Source organism: Dioscorea cayenensis, chromosome 5 (assembly GCF_009730915.1).
Source record: "Dioscorea cayenensis subsp. rotundata cultivar TDr96_F1 chromosome 5, TDr96_F1_v2_PseudoChromosome.rev07_lg8_w22 25.fasta, whole genome shotgun sequence".
NCBI lineage: Eukaryota > Viridiplantae > Streptophyta > Magnoliopsida > Dioscoreales > Dioscoreaceae > Dioscorea > Dioscorea cayenensis.
This window is the reverse complement of record NC_052475.1, coordinates 28,470,783-28,490,002: the sequence shown is the minus strand read 5'-3', so window position 1 is coordinate 28,490,002 and position 19,220 is coordinate 28,470,783. Positions and strand designations below refer to the sequence as shown.

Sequence of the window (19,220 nt, the reverse complement as noted above, 5' to 3'; positions counted from 1 at the left end):
TACAGTGTTGATTTTTTTTGGGGGGGTTTTGTTGTGTTAAGGTAGCAATAAAGCCTCTGATGATGTTATACACATTAATGAAAATTTTCCATTTGAATTATGTTATTTAATGATGTTGTTGTCTTTACCAATAATAATATTATTGCTAATTAGCATTTTCTTTATTTTAAGTGAATTTTAAAATTTATTGAAAATCCCAAATGCTTGTGCGGCTGATGAGTATAAATCTTGCCAGAAAATAAATAAAAATAGAAAACTGAACTGGAAAAATATGTTAATCAAAGTAATTGCCAGGTTTGATCAAACCCTTTCCTCAATCCAAGAAAACCAAAGATCTTGGAATATTGAAAACACAAAGTATAAGGGAAACGATGATACATATGTAGATAAAAATCAGATTTTTAAGGCAGTAGCAAAATCATAAACAAAAGCCCAATAATTCAATCCTATTATCACAAATTACATTCCAAAACCCTAACCCTAAACCTCATCCTCGTTAAGCAGCATATTAGGAATCCCCTTATTGATAGGAAACCTCCGCCCAGTCTCCGGGCACACGAGCGCCCCCTCTTCCACATGGATCTCTAACAAAGCGTGGTGGAATTTCTTCAAGAAATCCTCCGATTCGAGCATGGAGGCGTCAGCGGACTCGGGCAAAGCGACGTAGCCAACCGTCTGGGAAGCGCCGAAGAGTGCTGGCCAGTCGATCTTGGGGAATACGGAGCGGAGGAAGTCGGCGTTGAAGTCGACCTCCTTCTCGACCCAGGTTGAAGCTTCGAGGCGTAGCGGGAAGCCATTGACGACCCCCTTCACGTTGCTGGATAGCATGTTGTGCGTTAAAAGCCTCATCCTTTCTCTCTCACTCTCTAGAAATCTATAAGAAAGGGCGGCGATGTGCGGCGAGGAAGGAGACGATGGCTTTTTAGGGTGGCGATATTTTCATTTATCACGTGTCTCTCACGTGATTAAGGGGGAAATGGGCCGGTCTACTGATCCAGACCCAATATGGGCTATAGCGCGTGATCAGCATGTGCTACATATATATATATATATATACCCTTTACAGGACCCGGAATTAGGCTTGTATTTTGCTTATTATATTAAATCATTAAATTAATTTAGAAAATATTTGATATGCCATGTTAAATAAATTTTGTTCTTTTTATTTTTTAATTATTGAAAAATGTTTAATTTTAAAAATTAGAACTTAAAAATAAAAAACAAAGGGAAACATCCTTCTTTAGTTGTACATATAAATTTTAAATATTTTTCTTTTTTTATTTATTGTGGAGTACTAAAATACAATTAATTGTACTTGAGATATATAGCTACATATTTCTATATTTTCATATATATATATATATATATGAAAATTTATTTTTTCTTTATCCACCGGTAAAGATGGGTCTTCTCCAAATTTTTATAGAAGATATTCAATCAAAGCATATTTACTTTATATAACCAGTTACATACATACATACACACACACATGTATATATATATATATATGCATTTTTGTAAAAACAAATCGGTATTCATGCGAACAAGTCCCTTAATAACTTGAAAATTTATCAAGAAATCCATACTACTTCCGAAACAAGCTGTAAATTTCGATTATATCTTTATGTTTGGGATCTCGAGGCAAATGTACGATGGATGTTAAGTTGCCGGCGAGAGCAAGATCACATGAGGGTCATACGGCGTCCTCTCGGCAACGGATCAAATTGATCAACAAAAATGAAGAAAAAATAAAATAAATTGAAAAGGAAAGGGTGAGAGAGAGAGAGAGAGAGAGAGAGAAACCCTAGAATTCGAATTCTTTTCATTCTAAATCCTTTTGGTGCCTTGATTGATAGCCATCGGCATCGGTTCCGGTGGTTTCTTCATCGCAGTTGCAGCTGCGAAAGTGGAGAAGTTCTTTCCCGGGGGTATTGCACGGTGATAGAGCTGGGGTGGGTGTGGGAGAAGTTGACGGCAATGGGGGCCGCGGGGTCCAAGCTCGAGAAGGCCCTTGGCGATCAGTTCCCCGAAGGCGAGAGGTTCTTTGGCCTCGAGAACTTTGGGAACACCTGCTACTGCAACAGTGTCTTGCAGGTAGTTTGATTTCTTATAGAATGAGAAAAACTTTGATGTAATTCTTGTTTCATGTTGTAATTTGATTGATCCATTTAAACTTCGTCGAATAATCAGGAATTTTTAATTTTTTATAATCTAGTAAGATGAATTTGATGCTTTGAACAATGGATATAGAGTGAAATTGGAATTCAATAGCTTGAATGCTTGATCTAGTGTACTAGCAAATGAACAAGTTTTTTTTTTCTTCTGCCTATTTTTTAGATTAAATTTCTTCATACTTTAGTTTGGCAAAATGATTTGGCATTCATAAGCTCGTATAAATTGCTAGAAAATTAATTGACCTATACCAAGCCTTTTGTAGACCTTGTTTATATTGCTAAAGATATTAACGAAAACTTTGATTCATTATCATTAGATGTGACAAACAAGTTGAATTACAATTTTATTGTGTGGTTTTGCTGAATTGATTTTTATTTGCTAATCAAATTTTGTGTGCAGGCACTTTATTTTTGTGTCCCTTTTCGGGAGCAGTTACTTGAATATTATGCAAATAACAAGAAGCAAGCTGATATTGAGGAGAACCTTTTGACATGTTTGGCAGACCTATTTAGTCAGGTAAAGTTCTGGTGCTTGATTTGTGTGTGTATTAGAAACTATTAGCTTTGTATGTTCTATATGTGCTTGATTTCACTTTTCAGTCATGGCCCTTTTGCAGTCTGCAACTTAGGCCTGAAGAAATTCAGCATTACTTGTCATGGGGTTTAGCTTCGAACTGATGTTAAAAAATTGTCATGGATAACATAAATTGTTACGGAGGAGTGCTTTATTTTATTTTTTTTGTTCTTCAAGTTGATTTATACATGTGTCAATCTAGTAAGAAAGGAATAAAGACTTGTGCCAAGCAAACAGTACAGTGGTGGTTAATAACTTTATGGTTAAATGTCCTCTTGAGCAAATGTAAACAAATAACATGTCTTCTGTAGCTTGTTAAATTCCATTTTTCCTCCGTATCCTGATCCTTTTTTTTGATTTGGAGATGCAATGATGATGAATATATCTAAGAGACTATTTTCATTTGGCCGATGTATTGTTATTGTCTACTTGCTGATCAATTATTCGAACATTGCATCTACCTTGTGAATAGTTGCTTTCCCTGATGGTGATACTTTCTTGTACAATGCTTTCTAAGATTTTTTTTTTTTTCTTTTTCATTCATGTCATGCAGATCAGTTCCCAGAAAAAGAAAACTGGTGTTATTGCTCCAAAGCGTTTTGTACAAAGAGTGAAGAAAGAAAATGAGCTTTTCCGGAGTTACATGCACCAGGTTGGTAACTAGTTCCTGATTGCATCTTACTATTGTATGTCTCTTTGTGAAGAGTTGATTGTTGTTAATATTGGCTTGTGGTACAGATTGCACATTATATTACAGCATAATTGGATGCATTAGTTTTATTAATTTGTATTTGTACTAGTACTTGTGGCAAAGTACTCTGGAATATCGTTGTTGTCCAGCTATCTTGATAAAGCCCTGTTTCTATCTCTGGTCATCCTTTTCTAGACTCCAACTTGTGCTGTTGGTTGGTCCCTATCAAATTAATTGTAACTTTATCTCGTCCTCCTCTGTCACCAAGCCACTATTTTTTTTCTCCAAAAAGGAAGGAGGGAAAACACTGAAATCTAACCACTTCACTTAAATCCCTTGTATTTTTTTTTTTTTACTTATTTCAATAATTTCCAGCCAATAACTCTTGATTGTTGATGTTTGTATTGTTTCCCTATTTTGCAGGATGCTCATGAATTCTTAATTTTCTTGCTTAATGAACTTGTTGATATCCTGGAGAAGGAGACTAATACTGCAAATGGTTCCCTTGAACCCCCACCACCCCTGGAAAATGTTGCAAATGGGCGACTTCATCCTCAACCCAATGGTACTCACAGGAAACCTCTTATCACGTGGGTTCACAAAAATTTTCAGGTGAAACAAATCCAACATCTCAGACTAGCCATGTTTTGCTCATTTACATGTATATGGTGTAATCCAATGACCTGTAATATTTCTGAGTTCCTTTCCCCAAATGATTTATGTTTCCATTTTGTGATAATCTTTTTGCAACTAACTCTCTCATTAATTAACTGATAGGGTATTTTAACCAATGAAACAAGATGCTTACGGTGTGAAACTATCACAGCCAGGGAGGAAACATTTTTTGATTTAAGCCTTGACATTGAGCAAAATAGTTCTATTACAAGCTGCCTGAAAAACTTCAGTTCCACAGAGACTCTAAATGCAGAGGATAAGTTCTTCTGTGATAAATGTTGCAGGTTCTTTCTTTCTCCATTCATGTTCCTCTTAGTTCTTTGGTGGCAAATGCTCACCACCCTCCATGTACATTGCATGCATCATTTGGTCATGATCCAAAATTAATGACATTTCTGATTAGAAAATTTAGTTTGAAGGACCATGTGTTCCTTTAAATGTTCTCTCTACTTTCTTGGCTTTTTGTATAGCTTCCACAACTATATTATCCTTTTGTTCCTGGTGATGCAGTCTGCAAGAAGCTCAGAAGAGGATGAAGATAAAGAGACCGCCGTCTATCCTGGTTATCCATCTAAAGCGCTTCAAGTATATTGAGCAACTTGGCCGAAACAAAAAGCTATCATATCGGGTTGTATTCCCCATGGAATTGAAACTGAACACAGTGGATGGCCCCGAAACGGAGTACTCCCTGTTTGCAGTAGTCGTCCATGTTGGAAGTGGAACAAACCATGGTCACTATGTTAGCCTGGTCAAGAGCCATAATCACTGGCTGTTCTTTGATGATGAGAATGTCGAGATGATTGATGAGTCCAGTGTCCAGACATTCTTTGGATCTGCTCAGGAATTCACTAGTAACACTGATCACGGCTACATTCTGTTCTACGAAAGCATTGGTGCAAGAAGTTGAAGAAAATGATATGCCATTTGTGATCATTTCAGTGTACAGTTCATGGCGAGGAACACCGAACACCATCTTCGCCGTAATAAAATGCTGAGTGCATGTGGTTTGCCTGACGTTTACAGGGTGAATCCTTTCTTTTATTTTAACAGCATGTTAAACATTATAATATCAGATGTGATTGCTCCCAAGATGTTTTTAGCTTGGATGCAGTGTCATCTGTATTCATTTATGAGATATTGTTATCTGTCAAACACACACAATTATGTCATTTAGTTATCTTTGCTAGTGAATTACTCCTTAACATCAATATCATCTTTTATCTCAATCTTTCATAGTTAATATCTGCATGATTTTGCAGTTTGAGTTCAACTTAATATTTTGACTGACAGTCCAAAATATTATGACGTAAAGATACCATGTTATTCTCAATACCAAAACACATCTTTTAGCTAGTATGGACTACATATTATTCATGACCGAAATTTCTACATATGCTTCAAACAACAGAAAATGCAGCAATGGAAAAACTCTTAAATTTAGCGAGAAACACAAACTGAGTTGCATGTAGAACCAGAAGAAATAACTGAAACAAAATGCTACAAAGATTCAACAGAACTTAAAAAGAGTGTCTCTCATCTTCTTTGAATTAATCTCGAATATTTTGAGTTCACTGGAGAACAATGTGATTCATGCCTTGGTAGGCATCCTTCAAAAGCCCAAGCTATTGTATAGGATTGCCATAGATGATACCATTTCTATGCCTCTCTGTCAATGCTATCTCCACTGGATTCCTCTTAAAAATCAAGAAAGAAAAAGCAACGGATTCAATGAGTTAATTCTCAAGTATGATTAGAAAAATTAGGCTTCTAAAAACTTTGTTGTTGTTGTTGTTGTTGTTGTTGTTGGGTTGTCTAAGAAGTTGGCAATTGCATTATGATAAAAGCATAGAAGTATTTCACCTCCATTTTCAGGCAACTCGGATGACCATAACATTAAATTGTCTTTGAGTAATTCCATTATAAGTGTGCTATCTTTGTAGGACTCTTCACTGAGGGAACTGAGCTGTGTTATCGCCTCATCCAATGCTCGCCTTGCAAGGTGACAAGCTCTGAAAGACGGCGAAAGGGTTCAAAAAATCTTGAATTACTTATAAGTCGATGATTTATTTAAGAATAGAAAATACAAACGAGGAACTGTCACTCACCTATCAGGTGCGTTCTGTATCTCATAATGAAAAACAGAAAAATTAAGAGCGAGACCGAGCCTAATCGGATGAGTTGGAGGCAATTCAGTAATTGCAGTACTTGTAGCAGCCTTCATACAGAAAAAAAACAATCAATCAAAATTCAGTATATTTATCGATAAGGATAGATAATGAACATGAAGAATTTCGCATACCTGATATGCCTCGAGTGACTTGTCTGCAGCTTCTTTTTTCTGTTCTCCAGTCTTGAATTCAGCCAAATATCGATAATAATCACCTTTCCTGTATGTTGTAAAACAAAACATCAGTAACAAAAGTGTGCAGACTAGTTGAATGTCTGTGACTGAAGAATACATCACTATGATGATAAAGAAAACATAATTGTTGACTGCAAACAAAATTCAATGAAATGCAAAGAGAAGGAAGTATATCAGTGTGCAGCCAGTGAAAGACAAATCACATCTTGTGGAAGAACACAATGGATTCTCCGGAAATGGATGACGGAAGGATGTGGATGGCAGTGAAAGACAATATATCGTCGCAGATCTTTGTGAGTTCATGTTCAACTCTTTTCAAGTAATGCATTATATGTTCGGCATTGTGCTCGTTTCGCTTTTCATCTTCTTTGTGCATGAGTGAAGTGAGGTACCACCATGATGTTCGTCTTGCACCTATCAAATTCTTGCAACCAATTGATAGTAAATTTCTCTCTTCTGATGTCAATTCAATGTCCATCCTAGCAACATTTTTCATGAACTCCACCATGTCTGTGAATTGACCAATGTTAATAGAAAATTGAAGTAAATGATCAAATAAACAAATCTCATTAGCATTGGTCATCTAATTCTTCAACATATATAGTTTACATTAATGAAGATACTCAGTTTTATTGTTTATTTAACAGAAATTCCTATACAATATGGATCAACAAAATCAGAGGAAAAGAGCAAGAAAAAGATACAAAATGATAAAAACATTATGAAAAAACAAGCTTAAAATTAAAAGAAGATAAACATTTGTACCAGAATTGCTCAGTCATATTAACGCTTATAAAATATACAAAAATCACTAAGTGAACCTCATTCAACAACAAATTACACATTAATTAAAAACAACATAACAAAACAAAGTAATGCATCTTTATAATATTGTCCAAAAGAAAACCTCAGGATCAAATCATACCATCATATCTCTCTGCCTGCTGAGCTAGCTTTGCAAGATACACAGTCTTCTCCCTCTCTTCCAAGAACCCCATCTCTTCTTCTCTTTCTCTACCTCTCTACTCTGCCCTTCTAGCAAGTCATTGCTTTCTCTTTCCATTAATTTCTAGGCTCTTATTATGGTGCAAAATGATTGATTGATGAAGATGCATGTTTGTCACTGTAATTTCAGTAGTTTTATTATTTTTTTTTTTTTTGGCACTGAAAACGTCTGTTCTGTTAAAAATTCTTGTTTTATGATAAAGCTTTTATTTAATTAAATTAACTGATGTTGTAATAAAAATTGGTGTATGATGTGAATTGACATAAGTAGAGTTATTTCTATTTACTGGGAGAAACTGTTGTATTTGTGATATGGTAACATGTATACACATATATGGTATATGTTTTATGATGGAGCTAGCTTTTTAAAATTCAGGAATATTTTATTATAATCTTTAAATCATAATTTAATGGTTGTTATTTGTAGAAATAATGTGCAAAGTTATTATTAGTTATCCTGTTTTGGTACTGTTAAGGAGTGTTATAAACGATTTGATACTATAGAAGAATGGATAGTGGCTGTTAGATGAAAATCTAACAATCACTGTGAGTCACTGTGGGATGTTCTTAAATGACGTGATCTTATATATATAATTGATAAATCACCTCAATTGTATTAACAAAAAGTTATTATTTACACACGTACATAAATTAGAATAAGGTCATGTACTAAAAAAAATCAAAGTATTGTAAAACTACTAGAGACGATTAAGTAACTCTCCGATAATGAGAACAAAAATAAGAAAACATAATAGGATTTAAAAAAAATGAACGGTCAAAATGTGAAAAAACGTGTTAAGAATTTTTAAAATAATCCACAATTAGGAAAAGTTACCACCTAACACAGTAAACAAAGATACCCTGGAAGTAGAAATTGCAATGGATAGTCACATAATCATCCAAATTAATTAAATCTCTCCAAACCTTGGGCTTCTCTGTATAATGCAAGATCAAAATGCTAATTAACTTACTAATTCGACTTACTTCGTTAAGTTGAACTCAAGCCAATGATAGCCAGCTGCATAGCAAGTCTTGCTGTCTAAATTGGCCGCATGCAAACTTAGCCAGCTACCAGATCCGGATCCGGTTAGTTTTATCAACCACTCCTGACATGCCACGTGGTGATAATTTTTTAACTCCAACGTGGAGTGGTTCCATTGGACCGAAAGCCGGTTGACGACCCATCACTACTATTTTTAGAAGAAAAAAAAAAAAGAATCATGGACTAATTATTTTTAATAAAAAAACTATAAGTATTATTAGCTGGTGGTGGTCTATCCCTCAGAAAATACTTGAAATAAAAATAGTACAATAATACAAAGTGGAACTTCATTGGAGCATCAGGCAAATATTTTAATCGTCAGTCATCACTCATTTGTTTGTACCTTCTCAGACATTCCACTGTATGAAAAGAACCATAAGCTGCCTCTTTATCATCTCTTCAAGCTCCTACTCTACCCCACTTCTAAAGGCTTTAGGTTGTTTTTTTTTTTACATAGGGTTTTGGTCTATTAATACTGATTTCAGTAAAAAAAAAAAAAAATTATTAGAACCTTTATTGTTGAGGTTTTAAAACCCATCGTACATAATGACCCTAAAAAAAATTCCAGCTGTGGATGTGGGTTTGCATATCAATTCCTACATATATCGGATGAGTGCACATTAACTAAAATAATCAATTCCCAGTGGTGCACATGCCTCAACTATTTTATATATATAAAAAAAAAAAACTTAACTTGATGAATTTGTTATAAATATAAATATATTATTTTAAATATAAAAGTTATAGTTAATTCGGAGAAGAATTGTTTAGTGGGAAATTGGATTAGTCTGTTGATTGAGACTGTAGTTGGATTTTAAAGGTTTTTATCTTTTTTCGTTTTTATGTAAAAGAGGTAAATACATGGGACTAGTGACATCCTGTCTGTATAGGAGATTATTAAACCGTATTTGGATTAAAAAATAATAATAAATTTTATTTTTAAAATGCAAGATGGAGAATGGAAATGGTTTTATGAGGAATAAGATGTAAACAAGCATAAACATTTCCATAATTCACAGATGAGAAGACCAAGATATAATAATAGATCAATCCAAATAAATTGCAAATTGCATAAACAGTGATTTACTTTCTGCAGTGCAGGCTCATGACAATTTACTCCAATTTTACCCAGGACAAATAGAAATTACATAAATAGATGTGATCCTTTATGTCACTCAATGCTGGCAAACGTTGTAAAGCCATAAATTTTTTACATGATTCTCAATTGACAACATGAAGGGATAATTGAAAGACAAGCAGTATAAGAACAAACACATATGATGCAGAAGTTGTACTACAGAATGAATGGCATCCGATGTATATCAAACTTCTCTGAAGAAGCAAGCTGAGGTTCCTGCAAACATATATGAAGCAAGTCTGACTCAATTCTATGATAGATCAATCATGTTTTCTGATAATGGTTCATGATAAGCTAAATAAAGAAAGAATGGCAGACATTCTGACATGTCAAGCAAATATTGAAAGTCTAAATATTTTGTAAAAATTTGACAGATTAACCATTAGAGAATAGAAAAGAGTAATCACCACAAACTATCTTGAGCATCTTAAATGAAAAGATCAAGCCTATCTGTAAGTTCTGCAAAGTTAACATCTAATGGAATCATAAAAAATAAGATCATAGTAGTGGCAATACCTGGTCTATGCCACACTTGAACACTTTTTTGAAAAGAGCAGCTATAGGACCAGAGAAAGGGGCACCCATGCCAGCATCTCGAATTGCAGTGCGCATGGCACTGAGAATGCGACCATAGGTCAATCCAGGTTCACTTATCACAGCTTGAATAAAACAGAATGTCATAGCACCAGTCGTAACATCATTCGAAAGGGCCTGAAAGAATAATGATGATCTTAGTTGTTGGTAAGATCTTCATTTTCAAGGAAAACAATTAAGGCCAAACCAAAATCCAATCATGCAACCATAAAGCACACAACACAAATAATAATTAATGTCAAAGCATGATTAAGGAAGACATTAGGAACAGAAATATGAGATATAAAGTTTATCGTACCTATGGATCAACAGCATGCACCAAAAAATGACAAAAGAGGTGCTAAACATGAATGTTTAGGATCTAGAGTGCTAGATACGAAGAACAGAGATGCTTAATATGAACGCGCATTCAGACTCCTATTTTCATATTACCATATCAATGCAATGGAAACTGCAGAATCTTGATGCATTAGAAAGTTGAAATAGGTGTGCCTTGATATGCTACTGGGTGTGCCTTGATATGCTACTGGCAATAACAATTACTCCCACAGTCCCACTAACATTATCAGAAGTTTGACCAGAGAATTGAATATTAGTTTTCCAACAAACATGAGAACCCGCACAAACTACAATCTTCCAAACCTAGATCTAACCAACAAATATTTTAAATCCAAGCATGAGAATTTAAGCCTGTGCCACATTCTCATGAACTAGAAAACAAAATAAGAAGTTATTCCAACAATCCTTCAAGCTAGTATTTAAAATGCCATTAACTCACAGCAGTGTCTGCAGAAGTCTGATGATCACCACAGCCGCTAAATGAAATGGCCAACCCACCACTAGTGCCTTTATATGTATTTGAACTGTTGCTTTGATCTTCCCACTGGAAAGAACCTGTCCTGTATAAAGCAATAAGGAGCTAATCATTCTCACATATATTTTTCAGAACAAAGCATGCACATACATAAAATACACTCTCCATCAGAGATGTTGGTGCTAAAAATCCTAAATGTTCCATTATATACTTTAAATTACCTTAAGCTAAAGCCAAGCATGAGAATTGAGAATTGCATGGGATCTAAATAATACAGCCGATATGTTAACCAACACAACTACACAGAGATTTTTCTGCTAATTAAAAAACCATAAGATTGAGAACAAGAAAATTGAAATAATTCGAACCAGAACTATAATGCCTTCTTCCAATTTCATTTATATATAACTAAAGCATTGGTCCAGACACAAATCTTCAAGATTCCCATAAGCATAAAATTGAACCACCTTGCAGAGAAATATAACTAAACAAAGAAGAACGATCAAAGAAACACAAATTGAATCACCTGCTCATCTTGAAGAGAAATACAATTAAACAGAGAAGAACTGTATAAAAAACACAAATTGAATCACCTGCTCAACTTGCAGAGGTAAGGCAGATCAAGAACAGTGCCGCTGTGGCAAGAATCAACAATGGCGTGAAGCCGTACTCCGGTGGGCAATGGCCGTACGAGGATGTTGTTGATGTCGTCGTCTACGATCATCCCCTCGGTCTCATAATCAAGCGGGCAGAGAGTCTCGTCGAAGCCATCATTCTCGTCGCCTCCAAGGCATGGGCGCTGGGAACCATGGCCAGAGAAGTGGAAGAAGAGGGAGTTTCCGGAGCTCACGCCGGATATGAGCCACTGCATCGCCTTCAGTATGTTCCGGCGAGTTGGGATCCGGTGAGGATCCTTCTCCTCCTCTGAGATCAAATGGGAGAAGGGTTAGATTGGAGGACGCCATTGATGGCAGCAGCGCGACGATGACGAGCTAGGGTTTGGTCGGGACCGAAACGCGAAGAAGTAAATAAGAAAAAATTTTAAGACTTTTTCCCTCCAATATCTCCATTGATTTACTTTTATAGAGTATTCCTATTTTAGCCCTTCTTATTTGGTGAAAAAGAAATATTATTTTTTTATATAAAATTAAATAAAATCATAGCTTTATTAGAATAGAAATGCTACTATTCATCACGAATAGCTTTCACGAAATCCAACATGAATACTAACCCGGAGCTGGGTTAACATTTTCAGCTCCGATATATGCAACACCAACTATGGGGTTAGTATTCGTGCGATTTTTTGTACAAACTATTTGTGATGAATGTCATAACTTTTATTAGAAAATAAAAGATGAGTCAAAAGTAAAACATTTGATTCTCATACAGGAAATCAAAAGTTTAAGTCTCTTTCAATATATGGTTGAAATATGATGAATTTTTATGGTAACTATCAATGGCAAAGAGATACTAATAACATTTAAAATAAAGTTACAATTTAATATTATCTTACTCTCAATTTAATTAGTAAATATCAATAATATGCTATTAAATAATTTATCATTTTGAATAGAATATGGATTAATTATAGATGGAACCTTGACCTCTCTAATTAGAGTAGAGAATTAAAACACTCCTGATTTTCTTATAGTCTCATCGTAAGTATAGATTTTTGTTGATGTTTCATGTACATCATATGAACTACCTTATTAATTTTTTTTTTAATTTATACAATACCATGCACACTCAATCATATATTAGAAGAGAGTTAAGCTTTTAATTTTCAACATGATAATCAAATATCTTACAACTCAATTATCAAGCCAGTGAACACCTTCTTACAACTTAAGTCTAAAAGCCCAAGAAAAATGTAAAAAGACAAGAGGATTGAAATAGATATACGCATACATGCATGCATGCATGCATCCAAATATATATATATATATATATATGTGCATGTGGAATTAATTAATACCTGTGAGAATGAGGAAGGAGTCATCAGGGAACTTGAAATGGTTGACAAGGAAGTACTTCATGCAGTTAACATCATTAACAGTTCCCTTGAGCTCATATCTTTTACTAGAGTAGGAGATTCCGATGAGCAGTGCCCTCTTCTTTCCGGTGACTTTGGGGAAGCTGTCCGGCCAGTCACCCTCCATGCCTCTAATAGAGGACTGTTGAGTAGTGATCCTGTCGTAGTTGTATCGTTGGGATGATGAGTAACTGTTGTATGAGTTGTTGTTCATCAGAACTTTGGGGAAAACCAGCGACGGGAAGAAGGAGTGCACGCTGCTCAGTGACCGGCAACGCGTGCACCGGATGGTTCGCGCATGGTACGGCACAAGCAGCCTATCGCCGCATGAGCTGCATGATTGAGTCCTGGCCTTTGATGACATTCTTTATTCTTTCTTCTCCTTGTTGTTGTTGTTGTTGTTGTTGTTGTTGTTGTTGTTTGGGTGATGATGGTGTAGAAGGGATATAAAGAGAGGTCTGGTTTTCACTTTACATATGGCTTTTCAAAGAAAGAGTTTGTTAATTGTAAGTTTGCTTTGATGGATGAGGAAATTACCATTTTTGCCATTGGATTTTAAAATGGTAAATGAAAGGCAATTTTAAAGAATTATATATATATATATATATATATTGTGTAATATACCTTGGACATATTTCAAGGGTCAAATCTTATTTTTGGTATTCTTTAAAAATGTGAATGTGGTATTTATATATTTTTTTAATTACTTGTATAAAATAATTGGCCCAATATCTGAGAGTTCATAGATTTCATCAATTTATATAATTGGCCTAATTTTTTGCCCCCCCTAAAGATAAGTGAGTTAGATGATCAATTTTTGATCCGTACACATGCCTCTCACTGAACTATGCTTGTCGCATTTGTTAAAAAAATAAAATAAAAAATAAAGTTTAGAAGATGAATCCATCCATTTAAATCAATATGGAGTGTAATTATGTAAATAAAAAAATAATAGAAAATGTTTCATTTGTTAAATTATTTGATATAAGTTATATTCTTGTACTAAATGATTTAAGGATGACAAAATGTAAAGGCAGAATTGTCAAAACAAGATTATAGAGGAGTTCACTTCCATATTTTAAATTTAAAGTTAATTTATAATGATGAACTTGGGAAGGGAATATATTAAGCGTTGGAAAGAAAAAAAAAAGCTTTATAAAAAGAATTATTTAAGTTTCTTTCTTATCCTTTTCTTTTGGTTTTTAACTTTATTCCAATGGGTAGAGGAAATAGTGGGGAATAAGATTCCCCAAATGAAAATTTTATTCAGTTTTGAAATCTTTTATTTGGAAATACTTGAACAGGATGTGATGGACAAATGCTTGGTCATCACTAACACTGCATCAGGGAATAATTTGATGTGGTTGCAAAAGTGAGTTTCTTGTGGCCAAAATATTATCAATTTGTGAAAGTTCTGGATTATATATATATATATATATATATATATGAGATAAAGAGTAAAGAAAACAAAAGCTAAAGCTACCATCTTAAATAGTAATATGAGATTTTTCCATTTAATTAAGAGGCCAAGCCCATGGTGCCAAATTTGTAGCCCAACCCACTCTATGAATCTTTAATAAAGAGTTGGAATTCATAGACTTTGGATGCATATTTTATAATTAAAGTTTTTTTTTTTAATGAAGTAGATTATTTCATGTCATTCTCATGGTCAAAATTCTTAGGTACCTTATAATGTTGCATTTCATATTAAGTTTTTTATTTTATTTTATTTTATTTTTAACATGGTTATCTCCCATTTTTTAGAAATTATTAAATTTTTAATAAATGATAAATCAAAATAAAAGAATTAATATTCAACTAGCAAAAGTATTATTTGGATGTAGACATGAAGGAAAAGATGGGCTCAAGAAATAAGCATAAGAACATTCAAGAATGTTGGCAATAGGAAGCCAAAAATAAATTGAAGACCATGACAAGGACCAATCTTCAATTCCAATACTTATTAGGGTCTTTCATTTGTGAGAGTGAGAGGGAAGTGTCACATTTTTTTTTTAAGTTTAAATTTTATTTGTTAGTGTAATATAAATAAAAATGAATTATTATTTTTTTTTTATGATATGGACAAATCATGATACAGTGTATTTATAACTTTAATCATGTATTGCGAGGTAGTCAGAATCTCAACTTGTTAAATTACAGTTAAATGCTTAAACACTCTGCTATTGTGAGTTGTGATGATGATATTATGTTAATCTAGTTAATCAAACTAGATAGATATATGCAAAATTATTTCATTAAAAAAATCATCTAAAACATGGCTACACCTAACCAGCTTGTGCTGGTTGACCCACCAAGTGATCAACCTTGTTGATTTATTAGTTAGTTGTTCAATGATGGTATGACAGCCTTTTTTTGACCCGTTATTAAGGGTCTAAAATCTCGGCATGTATGTAACAAGTAACAACAAAGGCATGCATGTGTTATTGTCTCATGGATCAAGGACACTGTCACCTTGTGGGTCTTGTCCTATTCACATGATGGCCATCATATCTTTCACAATTAATGGTGTCACTTGACATTAGATCAACCATATAGATAGTTTCCTTTCTTGATATTGATTTGAATAAAGTTAGGGGAAATATATTTTTTATATAAATAATAAGGTATAAGAAAAATTTATCCAAACAAATCAATTGATTTTATACACGCACTAAAAGAAATAACTCATAATGGTAAATAAAATTATTTCACATATATTTTTATGTAAAAAATTTAAAATTGGACAAAACCATTGACAAAACAAAGATTGGATACGATGATTTTATAATGTTTAAAATCGAGTATAATAGTGATAGTTCAGTTTGTCAAAGTTATTTCACTATAATCAAACTTTATATTATATTCAAATAAACTTTAATTTGATTACAAATCAAATCAATATCAACTCAATCTTGAGCCATAACTTAACACTGTTACTATTTAAATGAAATCTAATCACTTAAATTCTTTAAATAGATTTATATAAATCCCTCACTTATCACCATAGATCACACGGTCAGCCTTTTAGATTGGGTCTAATAAAATTTGAGTTGCAAACTCTAAAAAATAAAATAATAAAAAAAAATCAATATTAGAGCCAAATTGCATATTTTAAAGAAGAACATATTCATTTATGGGGATAGATTTTAAATTTGCTAAATATGATGAGATCTTGAAAGGTTTTATGAGATATATTTCTAAAAAAGAAAAATATTATGCCATCCATTCTTCATTGACTAATTCACATGAAAGAAAGAACAAGATCCATAAAGAATTCATGACCATAGAAACATGTCCCCTTCCCCATCACCTAGCTCCCTTAAGGTTTTGTTGCCTTAATTCCAAGTGGCTTTAATCAAGGCAAACATTATTGAAGCATGACAACTCCCCCCTAAATGACAAGTTTATGCTCTAAAAACAATACTTGATAATTAATAAAATAAAAAATTATCATATTCGTGTATGAACATGAACCTCATCATCTTAATTTATCACATGCTTAATAAAGATTAGAAGTTTGAAAATTAAATTTAAGAATAAACTATAAAGAATTCAGTGATGTTATATGGTTCTCTATTTATTAGAATTAGAGCATATTGGTACAAAGCTCTTCTTCACATAATCAAAGAATAATAATTAATAACACAATGTTTGCTTGAGAATATAATGTCTCCTTTACTTGCGCATCATAAATGGCATCAAATTTTAATTATTGTTTTGAGCAAAATAATGTCCACATATATTTGTGGAATTTTCTCATCTAGAATCCATTCCTTATAGAAATCATATTTATAAAATACAAATCTTTACAAAAATCATGGTTGCTTTTAAATCACTACAAAAATATTTTTATTTGTTTATGTATTCATGTGGTTGAAAATAAACTTACATATTTTATGAAAAATATATATATATATATTTCATTATTTTTTTTTAAATGAATCCAAAGATAAGAGTAAAGAATCGTGTAATTTTTTTATATTTTTTTTGTTCACTTATAGTATAGAAGCATATTAATAAATAAAATTGATTTGTCGAGATATATAAATTAATAAATATAATTTTTATGGATGTATATATATAATTTATAATGTTTAGAGAAAAAAAAATCAAAAAATAAACTTTGTAATCATAATGAAACTAGATAACAACAAGATGCATTATAATAGAGTTTGAGAAGAAGATGGACTACACCACAAGAACCTTTCAAGAAGGACTACACCACAAGAACCTTTCAACAAGATGGACTACACCACAAGAACCTTTCAATTTGAGGAACCATTTTTGTGGGTATGAGATGAGATATATCCTAATATTATAGGTAACATTATACGCATGGGTCCACAAATAATGTAATTTAAAAACAATCAAGTGACAGTTCAAATCGGCTAATTAATTATACATGATTTCAATATAAAATAAAAAGATAAATACATGGAAGGAAGTGACATAAATTGTGATTTATCTCATATAAAACATTGTTATTGGAGTATGATCAAAAACCATAAATTTAATTAAAAATAGATTCGGTTTATTTGATGGAAAACTAGTACTAATGCCGGGTTGAAATCAATGTTTTTATTAAGCAATAGATTTTAAAAACTTGTTAAAAAAAAAAGTTGGCACATGAATACGTTATTATCAACTCAAAAATAATTACATGTTCATTGAAAGTATTTATTACTCACAATTGGAGTTAGTTCAAATAGTAAAAATTTGGATGGCATAAGCAAGTAATTTCAAATTTAAACACTTGCATGGATAGATATATATATATATATATATATCCATTGAGAAAAAAATCTGTCTACATATATATATATAGACAAATATATAATCCAAAATTTATTAAATATTAGATATTTGTTATTTATAGTTGTTGGAAAGCTCACAAATATACAATCATCCCCTAACCCAATCTAAGTAAGAGGATCATATTATTTTCCTTAATTAAAACTTTAGTTGGTCGTTTCTTGGTTTGATCATCAAACAAACTATTATTATTTTGTTTCTTGTGTTCGATATATATATATATATATATACATATATAAGCATATTTTAATTTCAACCAAATGTCATAGATATTAATTTAGTACCTTAAGTTATGATGGAATATATAGTTTAATAATGCATAATGAATTTGGAGGAATAGACACTTGTCCTATCAACATTTTATTAATAAAAAAATATATATTATTCTTTGAGAGGAGTTGAAAATTGAATTTGGTTTGATGTTTCTTTTTCATATTAGAAATTTAGAATCATGTCTTTTTAATACTCTATTATTGCCATACAACAATACTCATAAGAAAAATATGATATTTGAATTTGTCGGTCTATTTTGTTCAAATTTTCGTACTATATATTGTGTGAGAAGGGAAGAGAGACACACATTTCATGCACACTATAAATTGAAGGCCACCCACTAATTGATACCAAACATTCATGCCTTGACCGTTTAATTAATTAATTCTATGCCAAAAAAACCAAAAAATATTGATTGAGAGAGACTGATATAAAGAATGATCATATCATATGGCAGAGGTTTGCATGCTATTTATTTGAATGACTCCTTTTGTGTTGTGTAGTCATGTGCATGTATAGATATATATATTAAATGAGGAGGGTGTATATCTATTTCAAGTGATCTGGCCTATAAAAATTGACTTATATTGTGGATACCAAATTTAAAGTGAATAACAAAGAAATTAAAATCAAATTTTATTATTAAAATAAAATGAAAATATTGTGATGATGTTCATATTTTTTTCCTCCTAGTGTGGATTTGGATTTAATAAATAAAATTAGAGTTCATAAGTATTATTATTTGATGTTTGGTGTGATGCAATTAATGTGGGATGATGATACATCATTACTAGTGGGTTTAACACAATGCAAGCTAAAAAGACTTGATTAATAGTGACTAGCAACTACTCTTATAAGAAGAATTTTATGGAGTAGTTGGTGTAACTTTGAATCTATGTTCTCATAACTTTTGTTTTTCCAAACATTTTATGAAAAAAATATTCATTTAAACGAAAGTGGTCCATTTGATGTTCTAAACAATTCGATAAATAATATATATATATATATATATCCTTTTTCTTTGTCCAGATATG

General features: G+C 32.5%; 4 protein-coding genes across 4 annotated transcripts; 1 reads left to right on the top strand and 3 right to left on the bottom strand.

The window, feature by feature from the left end:
* Positions 1-272: 272 nt before the first annotated feature.
* LOC120261765 (multifunctional methyltransferase subunit TRM112 homolog A) lies at positions 273-915 on the bottom strand. Its single transcript, XM_039269748.1, has one exon. It carries the CDS (start codon positions 847-849, stop codon positions 481-483), a length of 369 nt encoding a protein of 122 aa, XP_039125682.1. The 5' UTR covers positions 850-915; the 3' UTR covers positions 273-480.
* Positions 916-1,715: 800 nt separating this feature from the next.
* Positions 1,716-5,327, top strand: LOC120262191 (ubiquitin carboxyl-terminal hydrolase 4-like). The gene is made up of 6 exons (XM_039270267.1): positions 1,716-2,094; positions 2,575-2,691; positions 3,302-3,400; positions 3,863-4,051; positions 4,217-4,398; positions 4,625-5,327. Exons 1-6 carry the CDS (start codon positions 1,978-1,980, stop codon positions 5,019-5,021), a joined length of 1,101 nt encoding a protein of 366 aa, XP_039126201.1. The 5' UTR covers positions 1,716-1,977; the 3' UTR covers positions 5,022-5,327.
* Positions 5,328-5,745: 418 nt separating this feature from the next.
* Positions 5,746-7,474, bottom strand: LOC120261729 (14-3-3 protein 7-like). The gene is made up of 6 exons (XM_039269711.1): positions 7,402-7,474; positions 6,680-6,986; positions 6,414-6,501; positions 6,220-6,329; positions 5,975-6,123; positions 5,746-5,808 (listed from the first exon to the last, which is right to left on the bottom strand). The coding sequence occupies exons 1-6, from the start codon at positions 7,472-7,474 to the stop codon at positions 5,771-5,773; spliced, it is 765 nt and encodes a 254-aa protein (XP_039125645.1). The 3' UTR covers positions 5,746-5,770.
* Positions 7,475-9,626: 2,152 nt separating this feature from the next.
* LOC120261728 (metacaspase-1-like) lies at positions 9,627-13,571 on the bottom strand. Its single transcript, XM_039269710.1, has 5 exons — positions 13,045-13,571; positions 11,663-11,993; positions 11,034-11,154; positions 10,178-10,372; positions 9,627-9,877 (listed from the first exon to the last, which is right to left on the bottom strand). Exons 1-5 carry the CDS (start codon positions 13,463-13,465, stop codon positions 9,818-9,820), a joined length of 1,128 nt encoding a protein of 375 aa, XP_039125644.1. The 5' UTR covers positions 13,466-13,571; the 3' UTR covers positions 9,627-9,817.
* Positions 13,572-19,220: the final 5,649 nt, after the last annotated feature.